General features: G+C 47.7%; 1 protein-coding gene across 2 annotated transcripts in view; it reads left to right on the top strand.

Moving 5' to 3' along the window:
• The window catches only part of LOC311525909 (glutamine amidotransferase-like class 1 domain-containing protein 3, mitochondrial), a 65,194-nt gene that overhangs the window by 7,304 nt on the left and 34,672 nt on the right, over positions 1-23,218 (top strand). Inside the window, exons 1-2 of one of the 2 annotated variants that reach the window (XM_084638396.1) lie at positions 1,203-1,464; positions 1,807-1,882. In XM_084638396.1, the coding sequence (XP_084494522.1) occupies positions 1,877-1,882 (6 nt within the window). In that variant the 5' untranslated portion in view covers positions 1,203-1,464; positions 1,807-1,876. Of the gene's footprint in view, positions 1-1,202; positions 1,465-1,806; positions 1,883-23,218 lie in introns of those variants that run through there. The other variant, XM_084638395.1, reaches the window with a different exon arrangement.

The raw sequence follows: 23,218 nt of genomic DNA, 5'->3' as shown, positions 1-23,218 counted from the left end.
GGATCTGGGGGTCACGGTGGACCACAAGCTAAATATGAGTCAACAGTGCAACACTGCTGAAAAAAAAAGCAAACGGCATTCTGGGATGTATTAGCAGGAGTGTTGTAAGAAAGACACAAGAAGTAATTCTTCCGCTCTACTCCATGCTGATTAGGCCTCAGCTGGAGTGTTGCATCCAGTTCTAGGCACCACATTTCAGGAAAGATGTGGATAAATTGGAGAAAGTCCAGAGAAGAGCAACAAAAATGATGAAAGGTCTAGAAAACAGACCTATGAGGGAAGATTGAAAAAACTGGGTTCGTTTAGTCTGGAGAAGAGAAGACTGAGAGAGAACATGGCAACAGTTTTCAAGTACATAAAAGGGTGTTACAAGGCGGAGGGAGTTAAATTGTTCTCCTTAACCTCTGAGGATAAGACAAGAAGCAATGGACTTAAATTGCAGCAAGGAATTTAGGTTGGACATTAGGAAAATCTTCCTAATTGTCAGGGTGGTTAAGCACTAGAATAAATGTGGAATCTCCGTCACTGGAGATTTTTAATAGCAGGTTAGACAAACACCTGTCAGGGATGGTCTAGATCAGGGGTCAGCAACCTATGGAACCCATGCCAAAGACGGCCCACGGCCCGGCCCGCTCTTCTCTGCCCCCCGTCCACCGCTCTCTCCTTACAGAGCAGACAAGCTTTCCCCTCCCCCCGCCTCTTCCCCCAGCGTGCTGGGTTCCTGCCCCTCCTTCTCTCCCTCCCTGCAGCCAATCAGCTGACAGCCCTTGCTAGAGAGCAGGAGAGGGAAAAGCGGAGCCGCAGTGCACTCTCTACTCCGGGGACCTTGGGGAAGGGGGTGGAATCAGGGCATATCCCCTCCAGCCCCCTGCCATGAGCCGCTCAGGGCAGGGGGCTGGGACTACCCCCACGACCCCAGCCCACATCCCCAGCCCTCTGCCCTGACTCCTGCACTCCCCATACCTCCCAGCCCTCTGCCCTGACCCCTGCATCCCCCCAACACCCCAGCCCTCTGCCCTGACCCCTCCTCACAAACACCCAGTTGTCTGCCCTCACCCCTGCACCCCCCCACACCCCAGCCCCATGCCCCGACCCCTGCACCCCCCCACAACCCCAGCCCTGACTCTGGCACCCCCCACACATACCCAGCCCTCCACATCCCATGCCCTGACTCTTGCAGCCCCCACATCCCCACCCCCACCCTGAGCACCAAACAGGAGCTCCTGCACACACACCCCCACATTCCCACCTGCACCCCTCGCACCAAATGGGAGCTGCCCAGGTAAACACTCCACACACAAACCTCCTGCCCCAACCCTGAGCCCCCTCCCTCATTCTAGCTCCTGGCCAGACCCTGCACCCCAACCCCCAGCCTGCTCCTTCACCCCCAGCCCTGTTCTTAGCGCACTCCCATCCTCATCTCAGTGCAGAGAGAGGAAAAGAATGGCTAGAACCAGGGAGAAGGTAGGTACCCACTCTATGTGGACAGACCTAAAAAACATTAAAATGTATTATTGGCACACAAAACCTTAAATTAAAGTGAATATATGAAGACTCGGCACACCATTTCGAAAAGGTTGCCGACCCCTGGTCTAGATAATACTTAGTCCTGCTAGGAGTGCAGGGGACTGGATTAGATGACCTCTCAAGGTCCCTTCCAGTCCTACGGTTCTATGTCATTGCTGATGGCCAGGCTGGGAAACTGCCCAAGAGACTGAATCTATAAACATTTGTTAAGCTAATATTTGATCTAAATTAATTTTGTTCATTAAAAAGTTACTCTAAATGATTTCCTGCTGTTCACAGAGCTTCCGCAGTGAATAATTTCAAGAGGTGCGGTGAATTGGAGCCTGGGAGCACATGGCAAAGGACAATTATGACAGTAAGTTATGGGGTTGCTTTTTGCTTTGCACGAGAAAGATACACATAGGGCTCTAGTGCTATCCTCACCCAAGCATCTCTGTTCCGTTTTCTTGTGTGGACTGATCTTATCAGTAAACTCAACACCACAACTGGTCAAAAACCTCAGGGACTCTCAAAGTGCATGCAATGCACTCATTGTGTCCACCAACTCATGGCCAGACCTTGGGATGCACTTAACCCACTTGTGCAATTCCCCAAGCAGCTGATTAAATTGCTACAAGACGTTTACATTTTGTCCATTTCCAGTAGCTCTGTGTCATTGTGTAGGCAGGCATAATGGAAGGATCCAGTAATGCCTTTCCCCCTGCAGGATAATGCACATCTCTCTAGCAGACAGATTTTGAGAGTTGATAAGATAAGCTTTCCCAGAATGAGGAGTTGGATTACATTTGGCTCCATGTGTTTTACCCAATCCAGGAATTTGTTCCCCCTACCAGCTCCCTGAACTAGTCTTGAATAATTTTTTGATCGGTTGGTTTTAACAAAAATTTTAGATGGGACCAAGGACACAAGTTCCATTAACTGCCCCGCTTTGGGTCACCCATGGTCACAAATTACCCTTTAAATGTTTCCCACACACACACCCTCCCATCCTGGAAAAATGAGGGTTAATTAATCTTCTTTCCTGCACCTTCTAAGCTTTGCCCTGGGTCTGCAGTCCAAGACATGAGAGCACCCAAGTTGCATGTCTTGACAAGATGTATGGACCGTTGGCACAGTTTGACCTTTTGGCTGCCTTCTGTGGGTGTTAATAAAGAACTCCTATTTTAGTCTTCACAGAGCATGGGTATTCACAGACTTCAAGGATAATCACGTGTAATTATAGAGAGGGTGTTCACAGCAGGACAGAAAGATAAGCCCAGGCTGCTGGTGCTATCTTCCTCCAAACACCTCTGTTCTCTAACTCATGGATCATATTGACATTACATTGTCCCATACAAACAACTCACTGAAATTCACATGTGAGCTGGAGGGGCCAGAGCCCTTTATGCCCTGTGATAAGGGTGCCCAGAGCAGACGCAGGATCAGGAGCTACCCATGCAGAAGGCTACTCCAAGAGTAAAGCACTGGTACCAGCCATATTTTAAATTCACACATCTCACAAATGGCTGGTGCCAAGCACCTCAAACTTTGCAAAATGAATGAATGAAAGAGAACAAATTCTCCTCTGATAGGAGACAGTGCATGAAGAATTTCATGGAGCAAAGACCTTTTATTGTGGAACTAAGTAGGTGGCTCAAAAATCAGCTGGAAAGATTTTCAGCCTTAACTGTGGCATCAGTACCACAGATTCTCATCTGTGATCAGCCTTGTAGTCCTGGCTTTATTCTTGGAGAACATAGGTTAATCAGGGCCATTTCTACTGTGGCCTCCCATCCAAGGACTATAAGCTACTGCAGGTCAGCCATAGACAAACTGATGGAGCACCCCCTTAACTACATGTAATATTGAGCTGATGTAAACTGGAGTAGCTTCAATGGCGCTCTAAGGACCTTATTTTTCAGTGATGTATGTAACTAGACCACTCTGTCTTTTAGTTATCAGAAGTATCCTAGGCATTCAGGGTTCTCAGAGACTGGAGTACCACAAGGCATGCTGCAATTTGGCTTTTACAGTTATAACTAATGCCCTGCCAAGTTCATGGTTAAAGCCTACGTCCTGGCAAAGGCAAATACCCTGAAGGAATCGAGTAGAACTTTCTTCTTAGCTAGACGAGTAACTTGGGAGCATCTCCAGTGAAGTCAATGGAGTTACAACAGTGTAAAGCAGAGGAGAACCAGGGTCATTAGGCCGGAATCTGTGTTACTTTGCACCTCGTTGAGTCATTTATGCCAGTCCAAAATGAATGCAAAGTAGGTGTGAAACATCGCCAAATCAGACTAGTGATAGCGTACACTCACTTTACACCAATGTAAGTGATGACATGCAGCACAAGGCAACAGGCAGTCTGGCCCATGCCTCTGATCCTGATCCTTGCCCTGAGGGAGCTTACACTGGCAGCATTCCTAACAAGTGACTTTAAGCCACTTTCTAATTGACAAATCTAACCAGCTAGTCTACCTTCACCCCAAAGTGATCCAACCTCATCTCACATTCTCATGCCAGACCCCTATAACTGCCCCCCAAATGACTCAACTCTATCCCAGATGCCAAAGCCACCTGCAGTTCTCCCAAGAAAGTGCCCTGAGCTGAGGTCACCTCCTGGATCCGGATCCTGCTTACGATCACAAGCTTGCCAAGCCACAAAACTACCCACTTCCACTAAAGCATTAAGTAGTGTCACAGCCACATGTCACGCACTGTTTGTTCTCTCCTCCTCCCCCAAGGGAGAGATGTACATGCAATGGAGTGTTTTCTTCTGTTGCTATTTGGGACAGAAGGGACTCACTACAGGCGCCGCCTCGTGGCCGGGCGTGGCGTAGCAGCTCTTCCCTCATCTAGCCCCCACTGCTGACAGCTGCTCTGACTCGTTATGGTGGTCTCTCTTCTCATGATTCAGCCCTCTGGCCAGGTCACTTTAAAGTCTCTCCCCTTCAGGGGTATCAATGTCCCCTGTGACACTAGTCATCAGTCTGAGCTCTTCTGCAGGGCCCCTCTTCTGTCCCACTCCTCCGTCAGACCAGGGGCCCCAGGCTTTAAACCAAACTCAAAAGCAAACCACAAACCACAACAAAAGCAACTTATGCCCCTCCCTCAGGGGCTCCTCCCCAGCTCTCTGTGCTTCTGCAGAATGCTGCCTTTTAGGGTTTACTTCCCTGGAGTCTTGCTCTGCTCCAGTCCACCGTTAAGGCCATCTGTCTCTGGGGTGGCTTCTCTCAGGCCCACGCCAGGAGTCTGCTTCACCCCGCCACTGTCCTCTTCCATCAGGGCCCATCCCAGGGTGTAAACTCCCTCCTGAAGCCTCTCTTCACTGGAACATCTCCATGGGTTTCTTCCCCAGTCCTGCCCTTCTGTCAGGGCTCACCACTGGAGCATGTGACACCTGGGTGGCATCTCTGTATCTCTCCAGGTTCCCTTCCCTGCTAGTTACAGAGAGACTGGAGGCTTCTGCCATCTCACCCTGCACCCCTTTCTACTCTGAGCTTCCTCTTGTTATAGAAACTGTTAGGGGGCTTATTCCTTCACCCACTTACTTCCCTGGTCCTTCTCGCATGAACAGAGAGCAACAATACCCGAAGTCCAAAGGTGCAAACAATTCGATGTTTATTGGGGTGAACTTCCAGCAAGCATGATTCTAGTTTCCTTCCTTAGTGTCCCCCTTCCCAGGTCTGACACCACAGAGCCTTACACCTGTGTCCCTGTTCCCATTCCTGCCCTTAGCCAAACATGATTCCAATTTCCCCACCCCCATTCCCTGTTCCCATTTCCCCCTTTAGCAAAACATGAGTCTAATTTCCCTACCCCCATTCCCTGTTCCTATTCCCCCCACACACACCCACTTCCTGATTGACTCCAGATTATATAGTAAAACTTGAGTTCTGCTTAGCCATACCTTAACCAATCGTTTTCCTGAAATTTAACTAACCAATCCTAACATATTGTAACATGATTATGTAACCAATTATATCCCACCACCTTAATTAGTTTACACCCAGCAAAATTAATTATACAGCAGACTGGAACAATCACAGAACCAGTCGGAGATTATACAGATAAACAATGGCAAAGTGGGAACTATAATGACAAAACAATACAGAAGTGAGGATTTCACATCCCAGCTATTGATAAGTGAGTTCTTGCCAGACAGGATGCTATCAAACTAAGTTTCCTTTTACATCTTCTAGGCACTTACCTTTCTCTGGAGGTGATAGGCATTATCAGGACAGGATTGTATTCCTAACAGCCCAATAGCACCTTATTTCAATGTGACTAGTTTGGAATGTGAGGATGTGACCATTCGCTTCCCAGCTTATGGCTGCCTCTGCTGCCTTGCCAAAGATCTTAGCCTAAGAACAGGGCCTCAGACTGTCGCAGTAAGAGAAGGACCTTACACTGGCAGACAGTGATTTTGATTCTTTCTTTTATACCTCTAATTAGCCAAGTGATAAGAATACACCTATATTCTTAGCGTATAGGCCTTTACCGACAGGCCTGAATATCTATATCCTAACAGAAACCAGCCAGCTGCTTCCCCAGCTGGGCTTCATCTTTAATGAGGCCTGGCTCACCCTCCAGATGCAGCCAGGTAGCATAACTGGCTTCTCTAGCTCCTGTTGACCCTTTTAGTGCCAGTATGAGGTACACACCCCATCTTCACACTACGTATTTATATTAGAGAAGGCCAGTCAGAGCCAAGCACCTTGCATTTGGAGCGGAAGGTTTTGAACTCTGTGATGGCCTTTAGTTCCTGGGGCAGTTCATTCCACAGCCTAGGGCCAGCCCCTGAGAAAGCTCTGTCTCTCACACAGATGAGCTTTACACTTACTGTAGAGAGCTCCAAGGTGCCAGAGGAGCTAAATTTTCACCCATGCTCTTCATCTCAGAGCTTTACAGGGTCTTTGAGATATCCTGGGCCCATGTCACAAAGCCCTTTGAAGATGGTGTGTGACAGGGCAGTGTTCTACACCCCCATCTCTTCCACCCACACAGATGACTCTGAGGCCTTGTTTGTGAACACCCCATGTAGGTTATTTAGTGTTTAATCCCTTCATCAGCACATATCAATGTCTCCATACCTTTACACTGTATCTCAGCTTTCTAACACCTTCCCCAAACGAGGGGGGAGGTAAGGTGTCTCTCTGCAGAGGACCCCTTTGTCAGGCCCTCCTAGCCTTCTGTCTCCCTGTTTCTCTCCTTCTCTTCCCTGCTCAGCACTCCTTCTGTACAGCTTCTTTGATAATGAACTAATTGGCTCATTGATTCACTAGCCCACTAATCAAATACATCTCTGTCCTTCTCCAGGAAAACCTAAATAGTATTAATAGTGACCAGAGTGCTGGCTAACATGATAGCTCTCTCCCTGTCGCATGAGGACTGAGACCTAGAACTAAGGGAAACCTTCCAACAAATAATAGAGAGCCCTTTCAAAGCTGGTGTGCTCTGAACTGCACTTCATCTGGGGTGGGTTCACTGGGACACAGAACTGTTCTCTGCTACTAGCCTCTAGCTGTTTGGTTTTTTCCAGGGAGATGAATTTGGGGTGTCTCCTCCGTTGGCTTGATCATTCCCTGAGCTGGAAAAGTCAAAGGCTACTTGCTGCCCTCTACAAGGATTGACAGTATTTGTATTTTGTCAGTGTGACTAGAGGCCTTTGGGCTCAGGGATGATTTGATCAAATATGGTTTTGGTATGCAGGACTTCAACTCACCCTGTTCCCTTGCCCCTGTGTCCCTCCCCTCCTAGGACTGGTTCCCTGAAGAGGTGGATCTCATATCATGCTTTCCAGCTGAACTAGTCCATCTGGTACAGTGCTAGACTCAGTTGCAATGTCAACAGGCCCATTTTAAGATCTCATTGCTGTCGCCGGCACAGAGTGCTGAGGCAAGCAACAGCAGGGTTCGTTGCCCGGTATGCGTCGCCCAATAATCACAACGGGGTGGAGAAGTGGAAAAGTTTATTTGAAGCGTCAAGTGGTACAGGGAGACATTAATCTCAAATCCTGCACACAGAGTAGGAAGTTACACAGACTTTTATACATTTTTTTTAGCATATTTATTTAATAGCAAGCTGCCCTAAGTATCCATATAGCCAGCCAATCCGGTATACCAGCTAGTGCCCTTTTTCTTTGTACCATCTGTTAAACTATATATGGAGTTGTTTTGTTCAGCATTGTTTTGCCATATCTGCCCTGTCTGGCCTTGTTCAGTTTCAGACAGTCTGCGCTTGCAACATATTGTTGCAAAATGCTCAGCATGACTGCTGCGAGTGCCTCCAGGCAGGGGGGCCAAGGTCACTTGGGCCTAGTGCAAGGGGGCTTCATCAACCCTCATGGTCTTCCATCCCCTCGAGTTACCTAGTGGCCATGCCCAGTGCCCCCAACAACTCCCTTCTCTGAGAACACTCAACAGTGTTAGCTCTGAGTTTTTTCACTTGGGCTACTTATTTTTTTATAATAGGACTTTGCATAAGCACTTTGTGATAGCCCTGAAGAGAATGACTTATTAACTTTTGCAAAAGGGTCTTGACACATGATACTGCACAGCATAATACCATTAATACAAGCGATACAGGAAAGAGATGTTTCAATAACAGGCTAAATAAACCACCAAGCCAAGACGACAAACCCCAGCCTGAAAACAAGATTTGCAACCAATCGCTCTCGGGGGCAGTATAGGCAACCTGTGCTCCAGCTCGGGCATGGGCCTTAGCCTGTACCACCTTGTCATAGATTTTATAACTGCTATTATTTATATATACACAACATAGGGGCCCGACGAGGGCACAAACCCCTCCTTGGGATGCCAAGAGATAGTCCTAAGCCAGCCTGTTTTGGAGGGAAAATATCCTGAGCTGCTGTACCTTTTTATTTAATGTTTTTACTGCTGACCTTAAATTTCTAATTGAGTCCTTTAACTTTAAGCCAACTTTTTAAAGTACCATTTGCAGCCTTACAGTATAGCGGCCTATGCATGCCATGGCTGGTCCTGTAAACAGTGGCGCTATTCCCAGTATAGAACACCCTACAAGCTTTTCGGTTGTGAAGGGATTTTTTATATTGCCCTTCAGTGCTGCAGTTAATCGCCGCAGAGTCTCTTCTTATGACTCAACAGAGGTATCTTGGGCATTTCTAATTTTTTTTTTGGGCAGTGTGGTATTTACTGACAGATGAGGAACTCCATGAGCTATATAACAGCTACCTGTCCAGTTGGCTGGCAGCACCTTGTAAGCCTTTCGGCCACATACGAAATAGTGACCCTGTAGGGCCCAGTAAGGACTGTTTCTTAAGGGGATTCCTGGGATATTTAAGGCTGCTTTTCCAAACAGTTTATATGCCCCTAAGGGGGCTTTTTATTCTTAGATTGGGTACAAGTGGGGGTGTTTCTAGTTGTGCCGTTTACATTACACTTGCCATAGGGACCACTGCAAACCCACCATTGGCCTGCTACATTGGAGATATTAACTGAACGGCAAGTTATATTTCCAAACCCTTCTTTTGTCGTACAATTATTCGTAAGAGTTTTCCCAAAAGGGGAGGAACCATTACACCCACACTGCTGACCTCCCCTCTTGGTCTTTGTCCAATACCCATCAGCCCACTGTGTAATAACACAGAAGCTCTTTCCCACAGGACGCCCATAGTGATCAGATTGGTTTCGGGTGAAACAAAATACTCCCTCAGTGAGTACTGCAATTGAATACTCCTGGTAGGTGGCTTGCTGTAAAGAGGTCTTGTTCCAGAACGGTGAGTTCGTTTTTTCCTGCTTTTTAGTGGCGGCTAATTCTGCTAGGTTTAAAGGCAGCATGTCAAGGGGCATTCCCGTTTTGGGGGTGTCAAGGTTCCTCCCCCACTCTGAACTCTAGGGTACAGATGTGGGGACCTGCATGAAAAACCTCCTAAGCTTATCTTTACCAGCTTAGGTCAAAACTTCCCCAAGGTACAAAATATTCCACCCGTTGTCCTTGGACTGGCCGCTACCACCACCAAACTAATACTGGTTACTGGGGAAGAGCTGTTTGGACGCGTCCTTCCCCCCAAAATACTTCCCAAAACCTTGCACCCCACTTCCTGGACAAGGTTTGGTAAAAAGCCTCACCAATTTGCCTAGGTGACTACAGGCCCAGACCCTTGGATCTTAAGAACAATGAACAATCCTCCCAACACTTGCACCCCCCCTTTTCCTGGGAAATGTTGGATAAAAAGCCTCACCAATTTGCACAGGTGACCACAGACCCAAACCCTTGGATCTGAGAACAATGAAAAAGCATTCAGTTTTTTTACAAGAAGACTTTTAATAAAAAATAGAAGTAAATAGAAATAAAGAAATCCCCCCTGTAAAATCAGGATGGTAGATATCTTACAGGGTAATTAGATTCAAAAACATAGAGAACCCCTCTAGGCAAAACCTTAAGTTACAAAAAAGATACACAGACAGAAATAGTTATTCTATTCAGCACAATTCTTTTCTTAGCCATTTAAAGAAATCATAATCTAACACATACCTAGCTAGATTACTTACTAAAAGTTCTAAGACTCCATTCCTGGTCTATCCCCGGTAAAGACCAGCATATAGACAGACACACAGACCCTTTGTTTCTCTCCCTCCTCCCAGCTTTTGAAAGTATCTTGTCTCCTCATTGGTCATTTTGGTCAGGTGCCAGCGAGGTTACCTTTAGCTTCTTAACCCTTTACAGGTGAGAGGAGCTTTCCCCTGGCCAGGAGGGATTTCAAAGGGGTTTACCCTTCCCTTTATATTTATGACACGCCCCCCAAATCTCAGCTAGGGTAAAACACTGGCTGGGATTTCTTCCTGGAGCTCTAGGAAAAACAGAGTTAATAAGACACATGCATCTCTAAATATACTACCAAGTACATAAAGACTAACAATATTTTCCACATCTCAAGGACGATTTTAACCAGTTGATTCTGGGAAACTTTCACAGGAGAGTGCATCAGCCACTTTGTTAGAAGCTCCTGAGATGTGTTGGACGTCGAAATCAAAATCTTGGAGAGCTAAACTCCACCGAAGAAGTTTTTTGTTAGTTGCCTTGACGGTGTGAAGCCACTTCAGTGCAGCATGGTCGGTTTGCAGGTGGAATCGCCGTCCCCAAACATATGGGCGTAGCTTTTCCAGAGCGTAGACAATGGCGTAACATTCTTTTTCAGTGACTGACCAGTTGCTTTCCCTCTCAGACAGTTTTTTGCTGAGAAACACTACAGGGTGGAATTCTTGATCAGGTCCTTTCTGCATTAAAACTGCTCCCACACCACGCTCGGACGCATCTGTGGTTACTAGGAACGGTTTGTCAAAGTCTGGGGCCCTTAGTACAGGGTCAGACATGAGTGTCGCTTTAAGCTTGTTAAAGGCCTTCTGACACTTTCCGGTCCACTGAACAGCATTTGGCTGTTTCTTTTTGGTTAGGTCTGTCAGTGGGGCAGCGATTTGGCTGTAGTGCGGTACAAATCATCTGTAATAACCAGCCAAGCCTAAGAAGGATTGAACCTGTTTCTTTGACTTTGGGACAGGCCACTTTTGGATAGCATCCACTTTGGCCTGTAGGGGGCTGATAGTTCCTTGACCCACCTGGTGTCCAAGGTAAGTCACTCTGTTTAGGCCTATTTGACACTTCTTAGCCTTAACAGTTAGTCCTGCCTCCCTTATGCGCTCAAGGACTTTTTGTAGATGTTCCAGGTGGTCTGCCCAGGAATCCGAAAATATGGCCACATCGTCAAGGTAGGCGACTGCATATTCTCCTAATCCCGCTAGGAGACCATCTACAAGTCTTTGGAAAGTGGCGGGTGCATTTCGCAGCCCGAAAGGGAGTACATTAAATTCATACAGCCCGAGATGTGTGATGAAGGCTGACCTTTCCTTGGCAGATTCATCTAGCGGTACCTGCCAGTACCCCTTGGTTAAGTCCAAGGTAGAGATGAACTGGGCCTGTCCCAGTTTCTCAAATAGTTCATCTGTGCGTGGCATTGGATAGTTGTCTGGGCGAGTTACAGCATTTAGCTTACGGTAGTCCACGCAAAAACGTATTTCCCCATCTGGTTTGGGATCTAGAACCACTGGAGATGCCCATGCACTTTCAGAGGGGCGGATTACACCCATCTGTAACATATCCTGGATCTCCCGTTCTATAGCAGTTTTAGCTTGAGGAGACACCCGGTAAGGTTGGACCCTAATTGGGTGAGCATTACCTGTGTCAATGGAGTGGTATGCCCGTTCAGTCAGTCCTGGGGTGGCTGAGAACGTTGGCGCGTAGCTAGTGCACAGCTCCTGGATCTGCTGTCGCTGCATACGCCCAAGGATCATGGAGAGGTTCACCTCTTCCACACCACCAGCACATTTCCCTTCGTAGTAAACACCTTCAGGCCACTCAGCGTCGTCTCCTCCCTGGGCTGTAAACTGACAAACCTTTAATTCTCTGGAATAAAAGGGCTTTAGAGAATTAATATGGTACACCTTAGGCTTTCGGTTGGAGGTGGGGAATGCTATGAGATAATTAACAGCTCCCAGGCACTCCTGGACCATGAATGGCCCTTCCCACGATGCTTCCTTTTTATGGGCCTGGAGCGCCTTTAAGACCATGACCTGGTCCCCTACTTTGAAGGAACGCTCTCTGGCATGTTTATCATACCAGGCTTTTTGCTCTTTTTGAGCATCCTGTAAGTTTTCTTTAGCAAGGGCTAAAGAGGTTTGGAGGGTGTTTTGTAGGTTGGTTACAAAGTCCAGAATATTAGTTCCTGGAGAAGGTGTAAATCCCTCCCATTGCTGCTTCACCAACTGCAATGGCCCCTTAACCTCACGGCCATATACAAGTTCAAATGGGGAAAACCCTAAACTGGGATGTGGTACAGCTCTGTAGGCAAAGAGCAACTGCTGCAACACTAGGTCCCAATCATTGGAGTGCTCATTTACGAATTTACGTATCATGGCCCCCAAAGTTCCATTAAACTTCTCCACCATGCCATTTGTTTGATGATGGTAAGGAGTGGCAACCAAGTGATTTACCCCATGAGCTTCCCAAAGGTTTTTCATAGTTCCTGCCAGAAAATTAGTCCCTGCATCTGTGAGGATGTCAGAGGGCCAACCTACCCTGGCAAAAATGTCTGCTAGTGCCTGGCACACACTTTTAGCCCTGGTGTTGCTTAGAGCTACTGCTTCCGGCCATCGAGTGGCAAAATCCATGAAAGTCAGTATGTACTGCGTTCCTCTGGGTGTCTTTTTCGGAAAAGGACCCAGAATATCCACAGCTACTCGCTGAAATGGAACTTCAATGATGGGGAGTGGCTGGAGAGGGGCTTTGACCTGGTCTTGGGGTTTTCCCACTCTTAGGCACACCTCACAAGACTGGACATAGGTAGAAACATCCTTGCCCATTCCCTCCCAGTGGAATGACCCCCACAAATGGTCTTTGGTCCTGTTCACCCCAGCATGGCCACTAGGGTGATCATGGGCTAAGCTCAAGAGCTTGGCCCGGTATTTAGTTGGAACTACCAACTGTCTCTGAGGATGCCAGTCTTCCTGGTGTCCACCAGAAAGAGTTTCCTTGTATAAAAGTCCTCTTTCTATAACAAACCTGGATCGATTAGAAGAGCTGAGAGGCAGTGGGTTGCTCCGTGCCGCCGTCCAAGCTCTCTGGAGGCTTTCATCTGCTTCCTGTTCGGTCTGGAACTGTTCCCTTGATGCTGGAGACATCAGTTCCTCATGGGATTGTGGACCTAGGCTTGGTCCCTCTGGAAGCGATATAGGGGATGGAGCTGTTTCTGTTGACTGTGAACCGCTCTCCACTGGTGCACTATGTTGGGATTCAGGCTCCGGCTGAGCATCTTGTGTAGGGTTATCGGCTGCTGCCAGTTCAGGTTCGGTGGGGCCCTCTGGTGTTGAGGTTGCAAGTACTGGATTCAGTGCTGACACGGGGTCTGGTGTTGGTTGTTCGGCTGGTTCCGGTTCTGGGACTGGTTCCGTCTGGGTCTCTGGGACTGGATCCACTACTGCTGTTGCAGACATTGGCCTGGGGTCCAGGTCCATCACCTCTGACCGGGTCCTGATAGAAGTTTCCGGAACAGAGCTAGGCCTCACGGCTTGTTTAGCCTGGCTGCGGGTGACCGTTCCCACCCTCTTGACCTGCTTCACATGCTTGGCCAAGTCTTCCCCCAACAGCATGGGGATGGGATAATCATCATAGACTGCAAAAGTCCACATTCCTGACCAGCCCTTGTACTGGACAGGCAACTTGGCTGTAGGCAAATTGAAAGAGTTGGACTTGAAGGGTTGAATCGTCACTTGGATCTCTGGGTTGATTAAATTGGGGTCCACTAAGGAAGCATGGATAGCTGACACTTGTGCTCCGGTGTCCCTCCACGCGGTGACCTTCTTCCCGCCCACACTCACAGTTTCCCTCCGCTCCAAGGGTATCTGGGAGGTATCTGGGCCTGTGGACCTCTGGTGTGATTCCGGTGCAATGAACTGTAATCTGTTGGGGTTCTTGGGGCAGTTGGCCTTTACATGCCCCAGCTCGTTACATTTAAAACATCGTCCAGCTGACGGGTCACTGGGGCGAGGAGGGTTGCTGGAGAACAGGGTGGTGGGACTATAAGGGGTCTGGAGGGTTCTTTGGGAGGTAGGTGGGGCTTTGGGCGGCCCCCGGTAATAGGGTGTGGTCTGGGGTGGTCCCTTCTGGTCTCCGCTCCAACTGCGACCAGTTTTCTTCTTCTCTGCCACCTCCACCCATCTGGCTCCAATCTCTCCTGCCTCGATTACAGTTTTGGGTTTCCCATCTAGGATGTATCTTTCTATTTCCTCAGGAACACCCTCTAAGAATTGTTCCATTTGCATTAGGAAGGGCAAATTTACTGGAGAGTCAACACTTGCTCCTGATATCCAGGCATCCCAATGTTTCACAATGTGGTAGGCATGTCGGGTAAATGACATGTCTGGTTTCCACCTTAGGGCTCTGAACCTCCGACGAGACTGCTCGGGTGTTATCCCCATTCTGACTCTCGCCTTGGATTTAAACAGTTCATACTTGTTCATGTGTTCTTTAGGCATTTCAGCTGCCACCTCAGCTAAGGGTCCACTGAGCTGCGGCCTCAGCTCTACCATGTATTGGTCAGTAGAGATGTTGTACCCAAGGCAGGCCCTTTCGAAGTTTTGTAAGAAGGCCTCAGTATCATCACCTGCCTTGTAGGTGGGGAACTTTCTGGGATGGGAAGTGGTACCTGGAGAAGGATTGATAGGGTTTGTTGGTATATTCTGCTGGGCCTTTATCCTCTCCACCTCCTCCACATGCTTCCTCTCTTTTTCCTTCTCCTCCTCCACATGCTTCCTTGCCTCCATTTCCCTCTTGTGGGCAGCCTCCTGTACCTCCTTCTCCAGCCGCATGAGTTCTATCTGTCTTTCATGTTTCCTTTGTTTTTCCTCAGCCTGAAATTTGGCTAATTCCAGCTGTAGTCGAGCTGAGGATTTGGTCATTCTAACCTCTCTGTTTTTAACTAACTTTACACCCGAGGTTTAGAAATAAACAACAAAACGTGGCTGTAAAATTTTGCTGTGCTGGAATAGAATACCTATTCTCTGATAGTGACTGTCAGCCTACAGAAAAAGACAATTCCCTTGTCTCTGCTCTGGGCCCAAATTAAAGCAAAAAACCTCCAACTACTTGGAAACCTGCTTACCCAGCCCAAAGAAAAAGCAAATGGGTAGAACACACACACCCTATTTACTTTTAGGAAGAAAAGAAAAAAAAACAAAACTCTGGGTTGGAAGACTGTGAAGTTCCCTGCAGGAGTTAAGTACCCTGCCTCCAGGCAAAGAAAACCTGCAATTCACAAGATAATCCCCTTTTGTCTCTGCTTGGCCACAAAGCAGAGAAAAACAAGCTGCTTTCAGTTTCAAAGCTGCTTTCTGGACTTCCTTTCCACAGGAAAAAAAAAATTCCTTTTTAAAATCTGTATTTCTAGTTCAAAAAATCTCAACTGGATATCAAAATGATTTCAGGTTAATCCCACCACTATGCCACCATGTCAAGGTTCCTCCCCCACTCTGAACTCTAGGGTACAGATGTGGGGACCTGCATGAAAAACCTCCTAAGCTTATCTTTACCAGCTTAGGTCAAAACTTCCCCAAGGTACAAAATATTCCACCCGTTGTCCTTGGACTGGCCGCTACCACCACCAAACTAATACTGGTTACTGGGGAAGAGCTGTTTGGACGCGTCCTTCCCCCCAAAATACTTCCCAAAACCTTGCACCCCACTTCCTGGACAAGGTTTGGTAAAAAGCCTCACCAATTTGCCTAGGTGACTACAGACCCAGACCCTTGGATCTTAAGAACAATGAACAATCCTCCCAACACTTGCACCCCCCCTTTTCCTGGGAAATGTTGGATAAAAAGCCTCACCAATTTGCATAGGTGACCACAGACCCAAACCCTTGGATCTGAGAACAATGAAAAAGCATTCAGTTTTTTTACAAGAAGACTTTTAATAAAAAATAGAAGTAAATAGAAATAAAGAAATCCCCCCTGTAAAATCAGGATGGTAGATATCTTACAGGGTAATTAGATTCAAAAACATAGAGAACCCCTCTAGGCAAAACCTTAAGTTACAAAAAAGATACACAGACAGAAATAGTTATTCTATTCAGCACAATTCTTTTCTCAGCCATTTAAAGAAATCATAATCTAACACATACCTAGCTAGATTACTTACTAAAAGTTCTAAGACTCCATTCCTGGTCTATCCCCGGTAAAGACCAGCATATAGACAGACACACAGACCCTTTGTTTCTCTCCCTCCTCCCAGCTTTTGAAAGTATCTTGTCTCCTCATTGGTCATTTTGGTCAGGTGCCAGCGAGGTTACCTTTAGCTTCTTAACCCTTTACAGGTGAGAGGAGCTTTCCCCTGGCCAGGAGGGATTTCAAAGGGGTTTACCCTTCTCTTTATATTTATGACAGGGGGACAGTGGAGTTGGAGCACATACCCAGCAATCAGTCTGGTTTGTAAGTAGCAACATGGTGCGCAAGTAAAACAAAGGAGTTATGCTCCCGATATGCACAGTTTGGAAATACCAATACAGAAAATAACAATATTACCCAATTAATTATTACCAGAGTTTTTTAGCCCAGGGTCTCCAGTACCTGGGTGGGCCCATTTTGGCATTAAGGTGCTCGCTATTTGTGTCTTTTAAACAGTAGCTTTAGCCCGAGATCGTCACTAGATGAGGAGTCAGCAGGTTGGACGGTCCACTGTTCTGCTGACGGGGGGGCGGGTACTGCCTTCAGACTACAGTGATGGATCCAGTTTTTGTGTCCCTCGACCTTTGCCGCCTTATGGAAGATCAGCAGGACGGTATAGGGTCCTTTTTCTTTTCCTGGAGAGGCTCGTCTTTCCAGGTACGAACAAGCACGGAGTCGCTGGGCTGTAAGGAGTGGACGGGAGAGTCCAAGGGGAGAGGCTGGGAATCCTTAGTATACCTGTGAAGAGACAAGAGAACAGCAGACAGGGAACACATATACTGAGACAAAAAAACATTACCCAACTCCCATTCCCCTGACAGAACCGGGGTGCCATTCATAGGCCATGCCCTTTCAAACAAAATTTCAAAGGGACTAAGCCCGAATTTACCCTTCGGGAGAGCGCGGACACGGAGCGGGGCAAAGCACGAGGGGCAAAGCATCAGGCCACCGCAAGGAGGCCTCTTGGCACACTTTTGAGAGATGTCGTTGAAAGGTCTGATTGGTACGCTCCACTACCCCACTGGCTTGCAGTCTCCAGGGCGTATGGAGTTTCCAGGGGATCTGTAAGGCATTTGAGATGCTTTGGATGATTTTTGACGTGAAGTGTGTCCCACTGTCAGATTCCATTCACTGGAGGAGTTCAAAGCGAGGAGTGATCTCCTTAACAAACTTGAGGGCCACTGTTCTGGCAGTGCAATTACGGCATGGGAAGACTTCTGGCCATCCGCTGAACCGATCCACTAAGACAAGGAGATATTTGAACCCTTGGGTTCGGGGGAACTCATTAAAATCTATTTGCCACACCCGTTCGGGGCCCACAGTGGGTTCTAGGGCAGCTGGTGGCACAGGATGTCCCGATCGGGGGTTATTCTTTTGGCAGACTAAGCAGTCCACTTGTACCTGGGCAGCCAGGGGTCGGAGTCCGGATGTGATAAAGTATTTTCCCATTAGTTGGATAAGTGCTTCCCTGCCAGCACGAGTGGTTTGGTGCAGTTTCTGCAATACTGGCCGGATCACGCCCTTTGGTAGGAGGACCTTCCCTTCCGGGGAATGGAGCCATCCCTCCTTTTCCCAGAAACCGAGTTTGTCGGTTAGCTGTCTTTTCTCCCCAGAGTACTGAGGGGTTGGAAGCTCCCCTACTGATGGGATAAGGGCATGCATATGGGCGTTCTCAGTGTGAGGGGATGGCAGGGTGGCAGCATGCTTAGCCTCTCTATCTGCCCGGGCATTACCTCTGGCCACATCTTGATTTTCTCTTTGATGGGCTTTACAGTGTACCACCACCACTTTCGAGGGGAGTTGTATAGCTTCTAGGAGCCGGAGGATTTGGTGCCCGTACTTGACTGGGGAGCCTGGGGCTGTCAGCATTCCCCTTTGCTTCCATAGGCCAGCGTGACCATGTAGCACACCAAAAGCATACTTTGAATCGGTAAAAATGTTGACCCGCTTTCCTTTTGACAGTTCGAGTGCACGGGTCAGGGCTACTAGTTCGGCCAGCTGGGCAGAGGTCCCTGCGGGCAAACCTTCGGCTTCCACAGTGTCATGAAGGGGCACAAAAGCATAACCTGCCCTCCTTTGCCCATCTATTACAGTACTGCTACCATCAGTGTACCACTCATAATCTGCGTTTGGGAGGGGTACATCCTTTAAATCCGGACGGCTGGAGTATTGGGCATCTATGATATCTAAACAGTCGTGTTCCTGTTCCTCTGTTTCTGGCAAGAGGGTTAAGGGAGGGGCAAGGCTGACTTCAGGGTTCTCTAACAGCTTAGCCTGATACCGTGCAATCCAAGCCTGGGTGAGCCAGAGCCCACCCTTTGTGTCTAGCAGGGCTCGGACCATATGGGGAGTATAGATTTGCATAACCCCTTCCAATGTTAGCTTCTCGGCTTCCTCAAGCACTAGGGCAGTAGCTGCGACTGCCCGTAAACATGCCGGCCAACCCTTTGCAACCTGATCCAGTTGCTTAGAAGAATAAGCCACAGGGCGTTTCCAGGTCCCCAACAACTGGGTTAGCACTCCCAGGGCCACCCCTTTTTGTTCGTGTATATACAATTGAAATAGCTTAGAGAGATCCGGCAGGCCCAGGGCTGGAGCTTTTATCAGCTTTCTTTTTAAGATTTTAAATGCCCTGTCGGCCTCTGGGGTCCAATAGAAGGGGTCATGATCTGCTCCTTTTACACAGTCGTACAGGGGTTTAGCCCATAGTCCAAAATCTGGGATCCATATCCTGCAAAAGTCTGCCATACCCAGAAAAGCTCTGAGCCGTTTACGAGTGCTTGGGGTAGGGACTTAACAGATAGCTTCCTTTCTTTCACTTGAAAGGTGACGCTCCCCTTGCCTTAGCTGTAACCTGATTTCGCTCTACCTCAGACAACAGGGTTCTCAGGAGGAGATTACAGTCGTCCCAATCTGGCTTGTGACTACTGAGGCACTCCTCAAAGACTGAAATAAACCAGCTTGGGTTCGTGGAGAATTCCCCAGCCTGTGTTGTAAAAGCTGCTAAGTCTAGTGGATTGAATGGCACATGGGTGTAAACTTGCATGGTGGTAGCCTGATGTCCGTCTGCCCCTGGGCAAGCCACAACAGTCTCGGTAATCAAAGGATAGAGTCCCACCAAGGGGGCAATCTCTGTAACCCGAGGCATCCTACCCTTATAAGGTGGGGGTGTGGGGGCCAAAGGGGACACTAGATCTGCCATTAGAGTGGGGGTGGGGGTCTGGGGACTAACAGTAGCTGCTACCAAACCAGTCGGAGTCAAATTACATTGCTGTAAAATACCTGTTCAAGTACATAAAGCCAGAAACAAATGCGCATACATACGTTCATTCCATTTTTTTGTTTGCTGACAGAACAGGAGTAACTGGAGGATCGTGTTGTAATTAATTGACCCTCCCTGTGGCCACCTCTCCTGGTCCTCTAGTTGATATTGAGGCCAGTCAACCATACAGAATTGTTTTAATTGACTCTTAGTCATTGGATCCGAACCAAATACCTTCCAGTTTGCTAGGATACACTCTAAGGGCGTACACTGTGCCCTACCTCGCGAGCTCTGTCCCTGTCTCATACCTACAGGGTAACTCTGGGCGTCCCCAGGTTCCAACAGAGCATACAATCCAGATTTCAAGAGGTTCCTACCTTATCCAAGAGACCGGTTCCCCACTGTCACCCGCAGCTGCTTCTCCACTATATGAGTGCGTTGCACCGTTGTGCCCTCCGGGGTCCATCAAATCGCATCTCCTCCGAGGTCCCCGATGAACTCACCGGTGTGCACTTGGCGTCGGTTGTTGCCGTAATCCTCGACCGCCGGGAGGGGTCCGGCCAAGGCTAAATAGCAGCCTCGTCGCCCACCCAGGGACGCCAAAAGCTGTTGCCGGCACAGAGTGCCCGAGGCAAGCAACAGCAGGGTTCGTTGCCCAGTGTGAGTCGCCCAATAATCACAACGGGGTAGAGAAGCAGAAAAGTTTATTTGAAGCTTCAAGTGGTACAGGGAGACATTAATCTCAAATCCTGCACCCAGAGCAGGAAGTTACACAGGCTTTTATACATCCTTTTTTTTTAGCATACTTATTTAATAACAAGCTGCCCTAAGTATCCATATAGCCAGCCAATCCGATATACCAGCTAGTGCCCTTTTTCTTTGTACCATCTGTTAAACTATATATGGAGTTGTTTTGTTCAGCATTGTTTTGCCATATCTGCCCTGTCTGGCCTTGTTCAGTTTCAGACAGTCTGCGCTTGCAACATATTGTTGCAGAATGCTCAGCATGACTGCTGCGAGTGCCTCCAGGCGGGGGGGCCGAGGTCACTTGGGCCTAGTGCGAGGGGGCTTCATCGACACTCGTGGTCTTCCATCCCCTCGACTTACCTAGTGGCCATGCCCAGTGCCCCCAACATTGCCAACAGATCAGATACGAGGGAGCAGATGGTGAAGCTGATCTTTCCTGAGAATGACAAATACTTGTTTGTGTTGGGGTTTTTTTTCATTGTCATGGCTGCCTCTGCACTCCTGGGACTGCAAAAGTCAAAGTGCTGCTGGAAAGGCCCTTCTGGAACCCTAGCCAGGAAGAGGAAGTGTTGGAAATCTCATATGTGATTTCCAGCCAAAGTTTTCAGGCCCAAGATATTCAGAGATGGAACCAAAATGAACCTATGGACCTTCTAAACCTATGGACTTATGTGCTCGTCACTGATGATGTCATGGTATACTTGAATCACCTCCCTCTGATGGAGTTCTGAGCTCCCTAACCATCCCCTTCATCCCCTAACTGGCCTGTGGCCCTGTGGTACACCGAACACCCTTCCCACTGAGCAGGGCTGGAAGGGAAGCCCTCTGGAGCTCATTAACACTCTTCTCTACAGAGCCAGAAGAGGACACTGTTGAGCAACATGAGGCAATTGTGAGTCTTTCCAGTTGAACTTAAGGGTTTAAAGGAGGCCAAGGACATAAATTTAACATCATGGGGGTTGGCCACTTGGCCAATGGGAGCTGTCCTGAAGAGGAGGAAAGGATCCAGACTGCGTTTTTTGAGAGGGGCCAGTTTTCAACCCACTTTGAACTCACTGGTATAAATGACTATTCAAGGTGCATAACAACCATGAATCCAGAACCTCTCCATTGGGACTCCCTATTAGATGTCCTTGGGGAAGAGGTCTGTGATACTTAGGTACCTTTCTGGGTTAACCATCTTCAGAAACGCCTCACCTTGGACTTTATCTTCTTCAGAGATGCCTGCTTGTTATGTAACCTGGTGAAGGAATGGGGCCCACTTCATCCCAGGGGCATTATTATTAGCATACTATTAGCATATTATTAGCACCTAGTAGCCCTAGTCCTGGACCTGGACCCCATTGTAGTAGGTGCTGTACAAACACAGAACAAAAGGCCCCAAAGAGTTTACATTCATAGTGCAATCCTATTGAAACCGTCCCACAGATGAATTTTGATGTTATCTATGACCTCTCTCCTATTTGAGACATGGGCAGCTCTTGTGGAAGGTATGAACAATTCCCTACATTCTTGAGGGGTATCTGGATAACAGATTAGGGCACTGTTGTGGAGGAAAAATTCAGTGGACCCAAGTAGTCCTAAACTTCCCAAGTAGGCCTAAAACTTTGGTCAAGCTAACTGTGTATATGAAGCATAAGAAAAAAGTGTGGAAAATTCCATTGTAAGGCAATTACAGCAGCACAGCTTAAGAAATGTTAACCGCAAAAGAACACCTGTCAATAACAGGAAAAGCTTGTTTTCCTATATTCCAAATAAGGTAATTAAGTCGAAAGTCTGTGTAATTTGTCTGTGGTTTTAAGCTTTAAAAAGCTGTGTGTGCTTTGCATCGGGGGGGGGGGGGGCAGCTACTTAGAGCTGTTACCCCCCTGCGCTTGTAATCAATAATGGAGCCTCAGGCATGGTTCTGAGCCAAACACAACACGTGGTTAATTTTTCCACCACACTTTGAAGTGTTTAAATTCATTTCAGAGCCATGGCTCCTGGTTTGCAGATGGTCTGATATCACCATGCATTGTAATGCTGTTCAGTGTTACAAGCTGTATATTTTATTAGAAATGTTTTATTGGTTTTTTGAAAAATCAGTAAAAAAAACCAGTTACAGTGAGAACCTCTGCAAAATAAATTAACTAAGTCAATGATACAACATTCTGTCTTTGCCTCTCCTCAACAAGTCAAGAAGGCCTAATTGTGCTCTCAGTAGTGTAACAAAGTGGGAACTGTTGTAATATTTTTTATGAATCCTATGTGTGTCTCAGTTTCCCCATATGCCACATTGTTATCCAGTCGCAGGGAAGGGATTAAATTTGCTCTCAGGGCAGACTAAGCTACATAGGTGAAAAGAAAAGGAGGACTTGTGGCACCTTAGAGACTAACCAATTTATTAGAGCATAAGCTTTCGTGAGCTACAGCTCACTTCCTCAGATGCATATCGTGGAAACTGCAGCAGGCTTTATATATACACAGAGAATATGAAACAATACCTACTCCCACCCCACTGTCCTGCTGGTAATAGCTTATCTAAAGTGATCATCAGGTGGGCCATTTCCAGCACAAATCCAGGTTTTCTCACCCTCCACCCCCCCACACAAATTCACTCTCCTGCTGGTGATAGCCCATCCAAAGTGACAACTCTTTACACAATGTGCATGACAATCAAGTTGGGCTATTTCCTGCACAAATCTGAGGAAGTGAGCTGTAGCTCACGAAAGCTTATGCTCTAATAAATTGGTTAGTCTCTAAGGTGCCACAAGTCCTCCTTTTCTTTTTGCGAATACAGACTAACACGGCTGTTACTCTGAAACCTACATAGGTGAGTGTCAACTCCCTGCCGGGAGGGATGGAGAGTTGGAACTGGTTGAACCTGACCCAAATCAACAAGGGGGCCAGAGAGACAATGCAAGCTCCAATGATTCATGGATTTCCCTGTCTCTCAGCAGGGAAGCTG

Source organism: Lepidochelys olivacea (genome assembly GCF_965140295.1).
Source record: "Lepidochelys olivacea isolate rLepOli2 genome assembly, chromosome: 9".
NCBI lineage: Eukaryota > Metazoa > Chordata > Testudines > Cheloniidae > Lepidochelys > Lepidochelys olivacea.
Note: the sequence above shows the minus strand (reverse complement) of the source record. Positions and strands in the feature narration are given on the sequence as shown.